Raw genomic sequence first — 14,199 nt, forward strand, 5'->3', positions numbered from 1 at the left:
CTGGGTACCCGAGGCTTCCTCTCTTGCACACGCCACGCAAAGCACTAACGCAAGGCATTGATCATGACTCCCCCTCTCTAACGCGTGGACTCCTCTTGGTTGTTGAGCACACTTGATTAGATCAGGTGGGAGCACGTGATTCCGTTTTAGATTTGAGGGAACAGCGTGATTTTCCCGCCTGCCCTCCCCCCACCCCCCGTTTCCAGGTCGGAAGGACGGTATTTCCCTGCCCAGGGAATGTGCGGCCGAGGGGCGCCCGCGCTGTTGAACCTGCAGTTACCGTGGTCTCATTTGTTTCTTTCTCCCTCCCCAAGGGTCTGACGGGCCCAGAAGGCCAGGCTGGACCTCCGGGTCTGCAAGGTCTCCGGGTAAGTACACTCTTTCCTTTCCGGTCCCCAGCTCACCCATCTGTCCCCCATTTAGCAGCTCCATGGCGGAGGTGTGCCCAGCGTTGAGCTGGGTCCTGGGGGGATGGAGGTGAGCTTGTTGTCTGCCCTGAGTCATGGACATAGCAGCTCACACCCGTGTGTGATCAGAGCCCTGGCAGGAGAGGCAGCGGGCACTGCTCCGGCCGAGTCGGGAAAGTGGAGACAGAAGGACTTTCTCAGAACCCCGCCCGGAAGAGGTGATGATAGTGATAGAGCGAAGAGAAAAGCAGCAGAGCACAGCACCGCCTCCGCCCAAACCCACAAAACGCCTCCTCGTGTGTCCAGACTCTCCCTGACTGTCCCGTACATTTCCGGGTGCAGTTCGGTCGCTGCAGGATTTGGGGTACAGAAGTGGCGTGGCCCGGTTTACACTCCATGTGGCCACTGTGAGGAGGACAGACCGCAGGGGAAAGAGGCCCTTGGGGAGATGACCGCGGGGCCCAAGAGAAGGGGGTGGCCCGGAGCAGGGCAGAGGCTGGCAGTGACCCATCCTGGGCCAGGCAGTGGGGACCCCGAGACTCGGGCAGAGCTCCTGAAGGGCCCTGTGTCTGCAGCACGTGGAGGAGGGCCTCACGCTGACCAAGCGTCTACCTTTTGTTCTCACATAAAGTACATACACAGTCCAGGTGAATATGCCCACATAGCTAATGCGTTTACCAGCATTGGACACAGTCAGTGTGCGAGAGTGAGCCCCCCACGCGCCGCTCCCTGGGCGGTGACACATGGGCGGCGGGAGACAGAGCCAGGACGGGCCTCTGGCCACCGGGGCTCCGGCCTCCAACATGCAACGTCCAGTCATAGAGGAGACCACGCGGTCCCTTCTGTACCTTTCTTTTATTTTGCCTTGACCTTACTCTGTGGTGCTGCGTTCCACCTCAACCCGCCTGGATTTCCTCTTTCCTCTTCATTGTCCAAAAAAGAGAAAAAAAAACCCACATCTTTGTTGAAGAGAGTTCAATGCTGTCAGGCATTTAAACTTAGTGTAAAACGTGGACTCTCTCAGCCTCAGGACCGTCCTGAGGGAGGGGCTCCTGAGATGGAAAGCTCATGTCCAGAAAGATGAAGTGGCCCACCTGCCCCCGGTCACGCAGGCCCCTGTCACTGCTCCTCCCACAAGCCCGTGGCAATCTCTTGGCCCCTTGAGTTCATCCCCCACATCCTGTAGGTGAGAAGGACTACTGTCCCTATCAAATACGGTGCTCCCCTCTTCCTAGCAATAGTGACCCCAGTGTCTCCTGGTGCCTGATCCTGTCAGCTGCCTTTAGGATGTATTTCTCAGAGCAGCAGCTCTGCACGCAGGGGCAGAAGCATCGCAGGTAGAGAGGAGATGAGCGAGCGCACGATCGCGGGCTCAGCGAGGGAGCTGTCCGCACGCAGGTTTCTCACTTCATTCTCACGAGGATCTTAGGAGGGGCGGCGTTCCAATCGCCTTCCGCAAATGAGAGAACCAGGACCTGAAGGTGTAAATCAGGTCACCTGTCACCCAGGTGATCGATGGTGGGGCGAGGATTAGCGCTCGGGTCTGCCTGGCTCCAGGCCCTCCACTGTTCTGCGTGAGGGTGGTGTGTGTGTGTGCATGCACGCATGTGTGTTTAGGTAACACCAGCGTTCTGAACTGGATGCTGAGAGTCCCTGCTGCGGGGGCCTGGGAGAGATCGAGGAGCCCTCAGAGCTGACAGTGCCTGCCCCGTAGGACGGATTGAACACCACTGTATTCTTCTCAGGCAGCACCCCTTGGAGCGGAGGGTCCTCTGTCCTGAAATCTTGCAGGCCCATCAGCACTGACCCCTCGGAGAGAAGTGAGCGGCCTTTAGTCAGCGGGAGCCTGGGTTGCGTTTGTTTTACTTTGCAATTTTTAAGGCTTTTATCCTGCGCTGCCAGATGGTAACTGCGTTGTTCGGATCATGGGCTGCTGTGGGATTCATTCCGTGGCGCCGGGCCAGGGTGTATGCGAGGACAGCACCTGGTCGGCTCTAACCGGTAGAAATAATCATGTTTGACACTTAGCGGCGTGGAGAGCAGGAACTGAGCGAGAGACCAGACGGCGCAGGTTAGAACCCCTTGCACAGCAATCCTCGCATCTGCTGCTGCCCCCTCGCAGCTCTGCTGACACGTCCTGGCCGGGGAGGAACCGGCTCTGATGTACGGCTCCCTCTTCCCGCGGGCCGGCCGGCAGCCTTGGAGACATCAGTCCCTGTCAGCGTCCGGCGTCCGGAGCGGCTTGAGTTATCTGCCTTCGTGATAAATGACAAACACTTGCCCAGATACTGTGTTGGGCAGCAATTTAAAAGAGAAGAAGGAAAAAAATGACAAGAAAAGGGCTTATTGTTAGTGAAATAGTTCTATATTGCTTCAAAACTTGCTGTGGACAGAACTTCTCAAATCCTTAATTTTATATCCAAAATGCAGAGGTTATGTAACTACTGCTACATCCACTACTAGAGCCACCTTCCTCACCACCACCACCATCACTACCACCATCACCACCACCATCACCACCACCACCACCACCACCACCACCACCACCTCCACCACCACCACCATTACCACCACCATCACCACCACCATCACCATCACCACCATCACCACCACCACCACCATCACCACCACCATCACCACCACCATCACCACCGCCATCACCACCACCATCACCACCATCACCACCATCACCACCACCACCATCACCATCACCACCACTACCACCATCACCACCATCACTACCACCATCACCACCACCATCACCACCACCATCACCACCACCATCACCATCACCACCACCATCACCACCACCATCATCACCATCACCGCCACCATCACCACCACCATCATCACTGTCACCACCACCACCACCATCACCACCACCACCACCTCCACCATCACCACCACCATCACCATCACCACCACCATCACCACCACCATCATCACCATCACCACCACCACCACCATCACCACCACTACCATCACCACAACCATCACCACCACCACCACCATCACCACCACTACCACCATTACCACAACCATCACCACCACCATCATCACCATCACCACCACCACCACCACCACCACCATCACCACAACCATCACCACCACCATCACCACCACCACCACCACCACCATCACCACAACCATCACCACCACCACCACCATCACCACCACTACCATCACCACCACCATCACTACCACCATCACCACCACCATCACCACCACCATCACCACCACCACCACCACTACCACCATCACCACCACCATCACCACCACCATCTCCACTACCACCACCACTACCACCATCACTACCACCATCACCACCACCACCACCATCTCCACTAACACTACCACCACCACCACCACCACCACCACCACCACTACCACCATCATCACCACCACCATCACCACCACCATCACTACCACCATCACCACCACCACCACCATCACCACCACCATCACCATCATCACCACCACCATCACCACCACCACCACCACTACCACCATCATCACCACCACCATCACCACCACCACCACCACTACCACTATCATCACCACCACCATCATCACCACCACCATCACCATCGCCACCGTTACTGCTGTGCATTCCCTAATGTCAGGGCCTGTGTTTGGCACCTGTGAGCACTGTCTCATTTAGCCTCCACAGCATCGCGAGGATCTGTTTGACCCGTGGCCTCACTCACTATGGGGACTCAAAGGAGCTAGCATCCTGGCTGTTTTCTTTCTCCTTACTGTCGCCACCATCTTCCTCCTCCTCACATTTACCTGGTACATTTGCATGGTCCTTCATAAACCGCTTCCTGAAACACTGAGTTATTTCCTCGATTGCTGTCTTTTCAGAGAACGACAAGGGTTATAATTCTCCACCTGAGGAAACCAAGACTCGGCAAGCTGAGTGGCTTGCCCTGCCCCGTCTGCCTTGGACTTGGAACGCCTTTCTTTCAGGGCTGCAGAGGCGAGGGCTGGGGACAAGGCCGTGATCGCAGCGAGCAGCCAGGGCCTCCTAACTGCTTACCGAGAACTCCCCCTGCCGTTAGCTCTTGGCAGGAAGCCTTGGGGAATTGATGTCTCAGGCACGTTCTTGTCACATGTTGCCATGATTCCTCCGGATTGCTGGGGCCTCCTGGAAGAGGTGGCGCTGGACTGGGACAGGACTTTGACAGCTGAGGTGGAGCGAAGGGGTGACGGGCAGAGGTAGCAGTGTGGGCAGCCTCGCAGAGGGCAGGAGTCCTAAGGGAGTCTTGGGGGCCCATCTAAGCCACTGGAGCTGTTGTTCAGGGACCAGGGTTTGGGCACCGGGCACAGAAGGTTCCAGAATCACAGCATCTGGCCCGTCCAATAGAGCGGCCCAGATGCCCTGTCTGTTACGTAAGGAGGAGCGTTGACTGTGCTGGAGGGGGACGGCGACTGGGACGAGTTTCTCTCGTCCTTCGGGGAGACTCACCTGCTGGCGCGGGTTGGCCCCGAAACGCCTGGAGGAAAAGAACGGGGTGTGAGCAGGGCATGCCCCTGTGGGCATGGTGCAGGTGCTGGGCCGGCCCGGTGCTGCCCTTCCTGGGTGAGCCAGGAGCGAAGATGCCTTTCTTGGGGGACAGTGTGATCACACATTCCTGACGCTCTGGACGGCGGGCTCGCGGCCACGCTGCTCAGGACGACATTCAGGGGAGGGCCTGGGAGCGAGGCCGCTGGCGGGAGCGGTTGATCCCGGGGACACCGGGGCCCGGCCTCCAGCAGAAGGAGAGGCCCCTGGAAAGGCCTTGAGGTGGAGCGCGTGGACGTGTGCAGGAGGGAGGCCGGGTGGCGGCGTGAGGGAGCAGCACAGGACCGCGGCAGGGAGCCGGCGGCCATGGAAAGGGGGCCGAGGCCCTGGGAGTTTTGCTCTGAGTTCGGCGGGAAGCATTGCCTTGAGCCCAGGAGCGTCCCCCCTGGTGGGAGGAGCTGGCGGCTGAGCACAGGCACAGGACGGGAAGGTCGCCCATGGTGGTGGTGGTCATGGTGATGGCGGGGGCATCTGTCTGGTCCTCTGGACGGGGGGCCACATGTGAGCAAAATCATCCCAGGAGCAGAGCCGGGCCCCAAAGCTGGGCCTCCCTGCCCCCAGCTGGAGCCGGTCCCCACCCGTCGATCCCTCATCACTACCCAGGGCCTCCAGGGCACTGCCCGGTCATCGCCCCTGAGAAACCAAGCCCCAGGTGTCCTCGGAGACATGGCCGCGGGGGCCCTCGCCTGCCGCCCGCTAACGCTGCCTCTTTTTCTGCACTCAGGGCAAGAAAGGCGAAGTGGGCGCCCCTGGACTGCCTGGATCGCTGGGGCCACAGGTAACCTCTCTTGCCTTCTCTGGTGGAACACTGCTCTGTCCGATGGGATGAATGGCCAGGGTGGTGACCAGGATCGGGGTGGCCGCTCCTCGGAGCACTGAGAGGAATGCTCCGTGGGCCTTTGCCCTCCGTCCTGCCCCCGTCCTCTGTCTCCCACTCCTGGGCTGGGGGAGCGCCCGCTGTCGCTGTCCTGGAGGAATTTCGGTGCCGAGGAGGCCAGACCAGGGGTGGCAGTGCCATGAGGAGGGGGAACAGTGGCGTCACGGGAGAGGCGCCGGGATCAGGGTCCACGGGCGCCGCGTGCGGCTGGTCAGGTGGTGGCGGGAGGGGCTGAACCTCAGCGACAGTTTCCGCTCTGGCTAGAAGCGGGAAGGGAGGTCCATGTCTTGTTTCTGCTGTGATCAGACCCCTTTTTACCGTTCACGTGTCATCGTGTGGTCAGACCCTTGTTTACCGTTCACGTGTCATCGTGGTGCTCTTGGTGACCGCCGAGAGGAAAGAATGCTCGTCCCATTTGGCATCTAAAGGAGCCGAGCGCAGGGCCCCGTGAGCTGTGTGTGCAGCCGGCCGGGCCCCACGCAGCCTGGCCCTGCAGGAAGCCCGACGGCAGCCGGGGCCTAGACGGCGGTTTTGGTGCCTCTTTTTGAAAATGAGAAACTTCACTGCCAGGATGTTGTGTTTATTTATTTACTTATTTATTTATGTGTTTGTTTATTAAGTATGTTTTTATTGGTTTTTAGAGAGCAAGGAGAGGGAAAGAGAGTTAGAAATAGCATTGATCGGCTGCTTCCTGCACGCCCCCTACTGGGGGTCGAGCCTGCAACCTAGACACGTGCCCTGACCGGGAATCGACCCCTGACCTCCTGGTTCCTGGGTCCATGCTCAAGCCCCGAGCCGGCGGGGCAGGGTGCTTTGGATAAAGGTGCACGTCGATGATGCCGCAGGAGGCGGCTCCTGTCTCCAGGTGGCCGCTTAGGGAGAAGGGACGCCCGAGTCTGGTCTGGTCAGGCGTCTGCAGAGGCAGTGCTGCCTGGCGGAGCCCCTGGAATCGGTGGGGACGCAGCCGGGCGAGGGGCGGGCGCCTAGGGCTGGTGGGCCTGCAGGCCTGGGTCCCACAGAGAACCCGCTGGGGTGGGCAGCCCTCGTGGGCGGGCTCAGGGGCCACCGTGCGAGGGGAGGCCTCGCAGAGCGTGATCAGCTCCCCCAGCAGGCAAACGTTTCCACGCCGCTGATTTAGGAACCTCGTCCCTGCGTCTCCAGATTCTCCCTGGCTCCTTATCTGCTCCAGTCAGAACCAGCTGGCTCGCAGGAATCGCTGCTTGCCATTGGCTTATCGATAGCAATTCGGTTAATCGGCCGTTCATGCATCATCACTCTCCGTGCTAATCGCATCCACTAGCTGGTGGGCGCTGTCGCCTTAGAAAGATCAGAGACCGCTCCCCCGGTAATGGGGCTGCTGGCTAATGAACAGGGAGCACCGTTAGCTGCTTTCATTAGTAATAATTAAAAGAGCCATTACTTTGTTGTTAACATTTGGGTCTATTGGCTAATCTGTCTCCCTCACTGATAATTAGATTAGTTGGGTTTAGACATGTTGATCGATAACAGAAGAGAGGGGGGCACATTTGCGAAGCCGCCCAGGTGCTGGGCTAGGCCGCAGCCCCCCCGTGAATCCCACCACAGTGACGGCGGAGGGCCTCCCACCTAATGGGGGCGGGGGGAGACCGGGGCGCTGGGCGGTGACGTCCTTGCCCAAGTCCGTTCGTGTCGCACGAGGCGACCCAGCATTTGACCACCTTAAGCCAGATTCTTTCATCTCTTTATGCGATCATTGCTAGCACGAATAATGGTATTAATAGTCCAATAGTCTTAGTTCAAAACCACCTAATTTATCATCTTTAAGTCCAATGCTAAAGTAGCAGACAGGGCATCTGCCCACGGTCAGAAGGTCCTGTGCAGGGCGAAGGCCTCACGCCAGCTGGGTTCCCTGGAGACGGGCACCTGGAGACTTGCAGGCCCCGAGGGAGACCTGCCTGGGCTGGGTTTCGGGTCAGTAAGGAGCAGAGACGGGTGCCTGGGCTGGGCTTTGGGTCAGTAAGGAGCAGAGACGGGTGCCTGGGCTCCGCTCCTGCCTGGTGCCGCCAGGGGCTGGGTCAGAAACAGACCATGGGCTCCACTCTGCAGCGGGTGCTGCTAACCTCCAGGAGGCTGGGGTGGCCTTACAGGAGGGGGCAGCCTTACGGGAGGGGGCGGCCTTACGGGAGGGGGCGGCCTTATGGGAGGGGCCATGGGCTGTTCTGGGCAGAGCTTCCTCCGCCCCCGCCCCTGTGCGTCCCTGCTGGGCCCTCAGAAGGCACGGTGTTTCCCCAGAGCAGGGTCCAGGGGGCGTCTGGGGGCAGGCGGCTGAAATTGCATCCTGACGGCTGTTTCCTCTCCCCCCACGCATGCATGTCCCACCTGGGCTTGCGAGAAGCTTCCAGTCAGTTGCAGAGGCCTCGGCAGGCTACTCGCCCTCCTCCCCGCTCCACCCCTGTGGCTGCTGCTGGAGGCAGTCTCCACTCCGGCAGCTGCTGCACCTGCTTCCAGCACACTCTCCCTCTGTGACGGCTGCTGTGCTCTGAGGCTGATTGCTGCGTCGGCTTTTGCTCTTGTCCTGAGCGCCCAGCATCCAACAGCCGCTGTCAGCTCCCCGCTGGGCACCGCAGGGAGCCCGGCGCTGCGGGTCCCCCGGGAGGAGGGCGGAGGGGCTCCACCCTCCAGCCTGTATTAGCCCCCGGGCTCGTGACCCACTTCATACACAGAGCAAGCTGTTGGGGCAGAACAGGCTGTGATAGGAGGTCCCCAGCTGTGCAGACGCCTCCCGGGGTGGAGTGTGGGGTTGGAGGGAGGAAGGGCCAGGGTCAGGGGCCTGAAGGCCGTTTTGTCCGCCAGCTCCTTTCCCTCCCAGTCCCAGCTCTTCATCGGTGTGCGGACGGACAGGAGCTGACGTGCGGGCCGGCACCGGGGCGGGTGTGTGTGTGTGTGTGCGTGTGCGTGCGTGTTTTCTGCTCCTCTCACGGGCCCGTTCGTGTTCCCTGTGCCTCAGTGTCACCAACAGTGAGGTGGTACAGGGGGTTCGTCTGGACGGGTAACCTCCAGACCTGGTGGCTCTCCTCACAGTTACCGGGGCGTTTTCAGAGTCACTGGCCCCTCGGACGCGTCCCCCGTGCACCCCAGGACCACACGGGCCTGGCTCCTGTTTTTAGGACAAGCTCCCGGGATTCCTCAGGACCCACCGGAGAGGACGGCTGTGTGGCCTCAGGCGGGGCCCTGGCCCTCTCTGGGCCTCGGTGTTCATTGTTGTCACACAGGGAGGGTTACTGTCCTGGAAAAGATGACTAAGGACCTGTCTGCTCTCACCTGCTGTGAACGCGGACGGGCAGCCAGCGGCCGCAGCGGTTTGCAGGAGATGAGGGGGGGAGGGCGGTGTGGGAGTCAGGAGCTGGCCCGGAGGCCGGCTCCCCGGAACAGCCGCTGGGAGGCAGCTCAGAACTTCCGCGGGGCCATCGCCTCCCGGACACTCGAGGAGGGAGAAAAGCAACTACCACAGCCAGCCAAGGGTGCTGTGTGGGGAGGAGGGACCTCGGCCCCGCTCTGGGGGATTGAGGGGCTGTGAGGACCCCAGAGGTGACTCTGAAAGAAGACCCCCTCCTGGATCATGCCTTCTGGAAGGCGGTGGAAGGAAGCTCCTGTTAGCTGCAGGATGGGGGTGCGTATGGCTGTGTGACAATAGGGGTGAGGCCCGGAACCTTCTTTGGTGTCCTCTGCCCCCCTCATCCATGGGGGGGGGAGGCCCTGTATTCATATCTGCCCGGCCACCTTCTGCCCAGCTCTGTCTGGCTCCTCTGTTGCTCCAGCTCAAAGCAAGTGTCTTCAGAGAAAGGTAGACGCTGCCCCCAGAGTGAGCTCAGAAGAGACAGGTCCAAGGCCACCCCGAAAGTCAGGCCCCTCTCCAGGCCTGTGGTGGACTCAGTGCGCCCCCAGAGGGAGACCGAGGGACTGCAGGGAAGCAGGGCCATGGCCGTTTGTAAGTGTCCAGTGCCCTCTAGTGGAGACGTGACACTCTGTGAGCCCAGGGACTCCTAACCCCGACTGAGGCCCCCACCCTGGGCTTGTCACGTGTGAGATGAGATGCTCAGGGAGCAGGAGGCGCCCGTGCCCCTGAGGGCACGTGGGTCAGAGGCACACAGTTCGCTGGCCTTGAGCTTGGCGGAGGGCGCCAGGCATTCCTCCTGGGGAACTGGAGAGGGTTTCAGGGGTGGGGACACTGGAGAAGGGGGGGCGCGCATCTGGAGAGGATGCTGAGCCGCCTGAGGCCGGAGGTCGCCTCCCAGGACATGCGTGGGGCTGCGATCCATCGGGTGGGGGCAGCTCCACCAGGTCCCGCACTCCCCTGACTTGATGCTGGTTGTGTGTGTGTGTGTGTGTGTGCGCGTGTGTGTACTCATACATGCCGTGCATGTGTATTTATTTTAAATGCCCCAGTAACTCAGCTATATGGCAGAATACATCACGTAACAGGTGTGTTCTCGTTACCCCAGAGTACATTTTGTTACACATTTTACTTCAGAGATTTTCTTTTTGGTTTTTCTGTTTTGCTCCAAACACAAGACATGACAGATAAGGCTGAAGCCCACCGTCACCGTGTGACCCCCCATCTCCTCTCACAGGACAGGACAGCGTCACGGGGGCTGCTGCACGCGCCCCTAACCCCCCTGCTCTCTCCACAGGGCCCCCCCGGACCACCCGGTGTCCCCGGCCCCCCTGGCCCTGGAGGCCCCGCGGTAAGGTGGCTCTGGTCCCTCTCACTGGGCATTAGGTGGGGGCTCCGTGGCTGTGGGCGCCAGGGGCATCTTCACGGGTGGCCACACCCACGGGAGACCCGCCTGCGGCCCCCAGCCCCTCACTGCCCCGCCCCTGAGCCTCTCTCTCAGAAGAAACACCATTGAGCTCATGCACCGCGGTGGCTGGCTGCTGAGCGACACGTCAGAGGAGGCCGCTGGGCTGGGGTCCTTTGGGGGTCGTCTAGCGGGTGCGGTGCGGCTCCCACGCCCGGGAGTGCCAGGGGAGGCGTTTGCCACCGTTCCCCTCCCCCGCGGCAGGGTCAGCTGGGGACGTTGCTGTGGGGAGAGGGAGAGACCCCGGATGGGTGGACCCAGCAGGCATTTGCAGAGGGAGGCGGCCCCTCCAGGTGGTTCCCTCTCCCTCCCCCACTACCACCCCCCTCCCGCAGGCAGGACCGGCCCAGTGCAGACCACGCGCCCTAGGCCGCGGCTGCAGGTGGGGCCGCGCCCCATCACGCTCACGGCAGCCTGCGCTGAGCACAGCCGAGGCCTGGGTGGAGCCCCCCCGGCCCCCTCCTCACAGCAGAGGCCTGGGCCGGGCCGGGAGAGGGCAGAGGGGTCTCTGACGAGGTCACACTGAGTCTCCTGTGGTTCCTTTCCAGGGTTTGCCCGGAGAGATCGGCTTCCCCGGAAAACCTGGGCACCCCGGGCCGGCGGTAAGCACCCCCCCCTCCTGTCCCCTCTGTGCCAGGACCCGGCCCCCAGCCAGGGCTGCCCCGGGCCCTTCCCTCCCAGCAGCCGGCCCCACGGTGCTCGGCCCGACGCCTGCCCCCCATGGCCCCGTGGAGAATGGAGGGGCACCTCTCCCCAGGCCCTCCCCCTGCCCTTGTACCTAAAGGCAAATCCCAGAGTCCTTGGCTGTTTACAGTGTGCCTGTCTCCGAGGGACGCCTGCAGGGGACACAGGAGTGAGAGGGAGGAGAAATGGCCCATCCAGGACCTGCCCAGCGAGCACTGCTTCCCCTCCTCCTCCTCTTCCTCCTCTTCCCCCTCCCGCTTCCCCACCCCTCCCCATCCCCATCCCTTCCCTCCCCTCCCCCTCCCCTTCCTTCTCCTCCCCCTCCCCCTCCCCCTCCTCCCCCTCCTCCCTCTCCCCCTTCTCCTCCTTCTTCTCCTCCTCTCCTCCCCCTCCCCCTCCTCCTCCCCCTCCTCCTTCTGACACTTCCTGTTCCTGGACGGAGGGGCCGGGGAATCAGGGCCTTTTCATTCCTTTCCAGTCCCGAGGCCGCACCTCGGCAGGTGCCTGTGCACCTCGTGGGTGGGTGGGTGGGTGAGCGAGCAAGGAGGGCGCGTCTGCCGCCCACTGCCGGGTGCGCCCCGGGGCGGGATGGCAGGTGTGGCCTGTGGGCTGTCACCTGTGGCGGGACATGGGCCGTGGGCCGTCCTAGACCTGACGGTGGCCCTCAGGGAGGCCGGCTCCACCTGCGGGCTTTCCTGACCACGGTGCTCTCTGTGGGCCCTGGTGGGGAGGCCGCAGGGGCCACGATCGTCTCCGTGAGGACGAGGGCGTAGGAGGGCCAGCCCGCACACCAGCAGCCTGGCTGCGGAGGCCCCGGGGCGCGGGCAGCTCCCGCTGCAGACGGCCCAGCACGGGGCTCCCCACGTCTCATGTCCCCTGTCTCCCTCTCGGCTCAGGGGCCGCCTGGGAAGGATGGGCTGCCCGGACCCCCAGGCCTGCCAGGGCCCAAGGTAGGTATTCTCGGGGGGCATGGGCTTGGGAGCCCCAGACGGCAGAGAGGAGATGAAGGTCACCATTCCTGATGGTTGGGGTTCCCAGTCAGGCGACTGCCGAGCCCGGAGGGGCTCAGGGGCTAGGGTTTTCCAGGTCAGCTGTGGGCACGTCCTTCACCTCCCTGAAGGGCTCGGAGGGTGTGGCTTTAACACGCGTGTGAGAAATCCGTGTGTATTTTATTGGCCAGGAGGACAAACCTCAGAGACTCTCACAGAATAAGACGTCAATTTTAAAAATGTCCTGGTGGGAATTATTACCGTAGGAACATTAAGAAAAGAATCAGGTTAAACATTGTAAAACTGCGAGTGAACAACACGTGTTCACAGAAAGCGCTTCCTTCTCCGAACGGCACTCACAGCCGGTTCCCGGTCAGCATCCTGACGGGCGGCGTGTGCATGTCGGGGGGAAGCTCGCCTTTGCTATAAGCAGACGCCGAAGCTCCGTGTTTAACGACAAAAGAAGCACGGATTTAACTCGGTGCCACAGGCACTGAATGTGAGCATTCTCCACCTCCTCTCGTACATTTTGAGACGGAAGTAAGGCTAACTAGGACCTTCGTGCTCTGAAACGGGGTGCAGCATCTCCCTCATAAACCTCCCCGTGAGAGAAGGGCACCATTCTCTCTACCTATCTCTCTACGTAAAAGCCCAGCGATCGGAAAGACCGGTCGCTATGATGCGCACTGCGGCCGGCCTACCTCCCGCGGCCCCTCCCCCCGGCCAGCTGGCCGATCGGGGTGGGCCAGCCAGACCACACCCGTGCACGACGTTGTGCACCAGGCCTCTGGTGTTTAATAAAATATGTCAAAGGTGGAGGCAGGTCCTGTGGGAGCCGGAGGTGGGATGAGCTGCAGTTGGTAGCGGGGTCAAGCCGTCACGCAGAGTGACAGCGAACCTACCTGAGCAGGGGTCTCTCCTCACCCACCTGGACCCCCTGTGCCCGCCCCCTGTGCCCCCCTCACTGTGCCCGCCCCCTGTGCCTGTCTCCTCCCCCTCCCCGTGCCTGCCCCGCCCACCCGTGAACCTGACTCGGCTCTCCTTGCAGGGACAGCCCGGAGACCGCGGGGCGGATGGCCTGCCCGGGAAGCCGGGCCTGCGGGTATGGACTCCCCCCTTTGTGGTTCTAGGGGTGCAGTGGGGGCGGGCGTGAGCCTCTCCTGACGGAGCAGAGTCGGGCCGGCTGGGGTCTGGCGGGAAACAGCGGGATCAATGGGAAGGGGCTGCAGCCGGGATGGCGACAGCGCCTCTGGGACCGAGGAGCCAGAGGACCCCGTGGCTGGGGGCCCCTCCCTCTGGATCCCTGCCCCCTGCCCTGGACCCTGCTGTCCCTCCACTGCTGCGAGGCTGGCCGACACCTGCAGTGAGAGAGAGTGTGTGTGTGTGTGTGTGTGAGTAAGGTGTATGTGGTGCGTGGGGGGGATGTACATGTGGCATGTAATATGTGCTGTGTGGGGGGATGTGTATGTGGATTGTGTGTGGTGTGTATGTGTGGTGTGTGTGGTGTGTATGTGGAGTGTGTGTGGGATGTGTGTATGGTATGTATGTGTGGTGTGTGTGTATGATATGTATGTGGGGTATATGTGTTGTGTGTGTATGGTGTGTGTGGTATATGTGTGGGGTATGTGGGGTATGTGGTATGTATGGTGTGTATGTGTGGTGTGTATATGGGGCATGTGTGGTGTGTGTGTATGATATGTATGTGGGTATATGTGTTGTGTGTGTATGGTGTGTGTGGTATATATGTGGGGTATGTGGGGTATGTGGTATGTATGGTGTGTATGTGTGGTGTGTATATGGGGCATGTGTGGTGTGTGTGTGGGATGTGTATGAGTTGTGT

General features: G+C 61.1%; 1 protein-coding gene across 1 annotated transcript in view; it reads left to right on the top strand.

Annotated features, from left to right (window-relative positions):
* COL22A1 (collagen type XXII alpha 1 chain) overlaps window positions 1–14,199 on the top strand; it is a gene marked incomplete at both ends in the record, with an annotated part of 114,080 nt that overhangs the window by 47,760 nt on the left and 52,121 nt on the right. Inside the window, 6 exons of the mRNA XM_079796295.1 lie at window positions 315–368; window positions 5,696–5,749; window positions 10,519–10,572; window positions 11,235–11,288; window positions 12,267–12,320; window positions 13,408–13,461. Of these exons, the coding sequence (XP_079652421.1) occupies window positions 315–368; window positions 5,696–5,749; window positions 10,519–10,572; window positions 11,235–11,288; window positions 12,267–12,320; window positions 13,408–13,461 (324 nt within the window). The remainder of the gene's footprint in view (window positions 1–314; window positions 369–5,695; window positions 5,750–10,518; window positions 10,573–11,234; window positions 11,289–12,266; window positions 12,321–13,407; window positions 13,462–14,199) is intronic.

This window comes from Cnephaeus nilssonii (genome assembly GCF_951640355.1).
Source record: "Cnephaeus nilssonii genome assembly, chromosome: 18".
NCBI lineage: Eukaryota > Metazoa > Chordata > Mammalia > Chiroptera > Vespertilionidae > Cnephaeus > Cnephaeus nilssonii.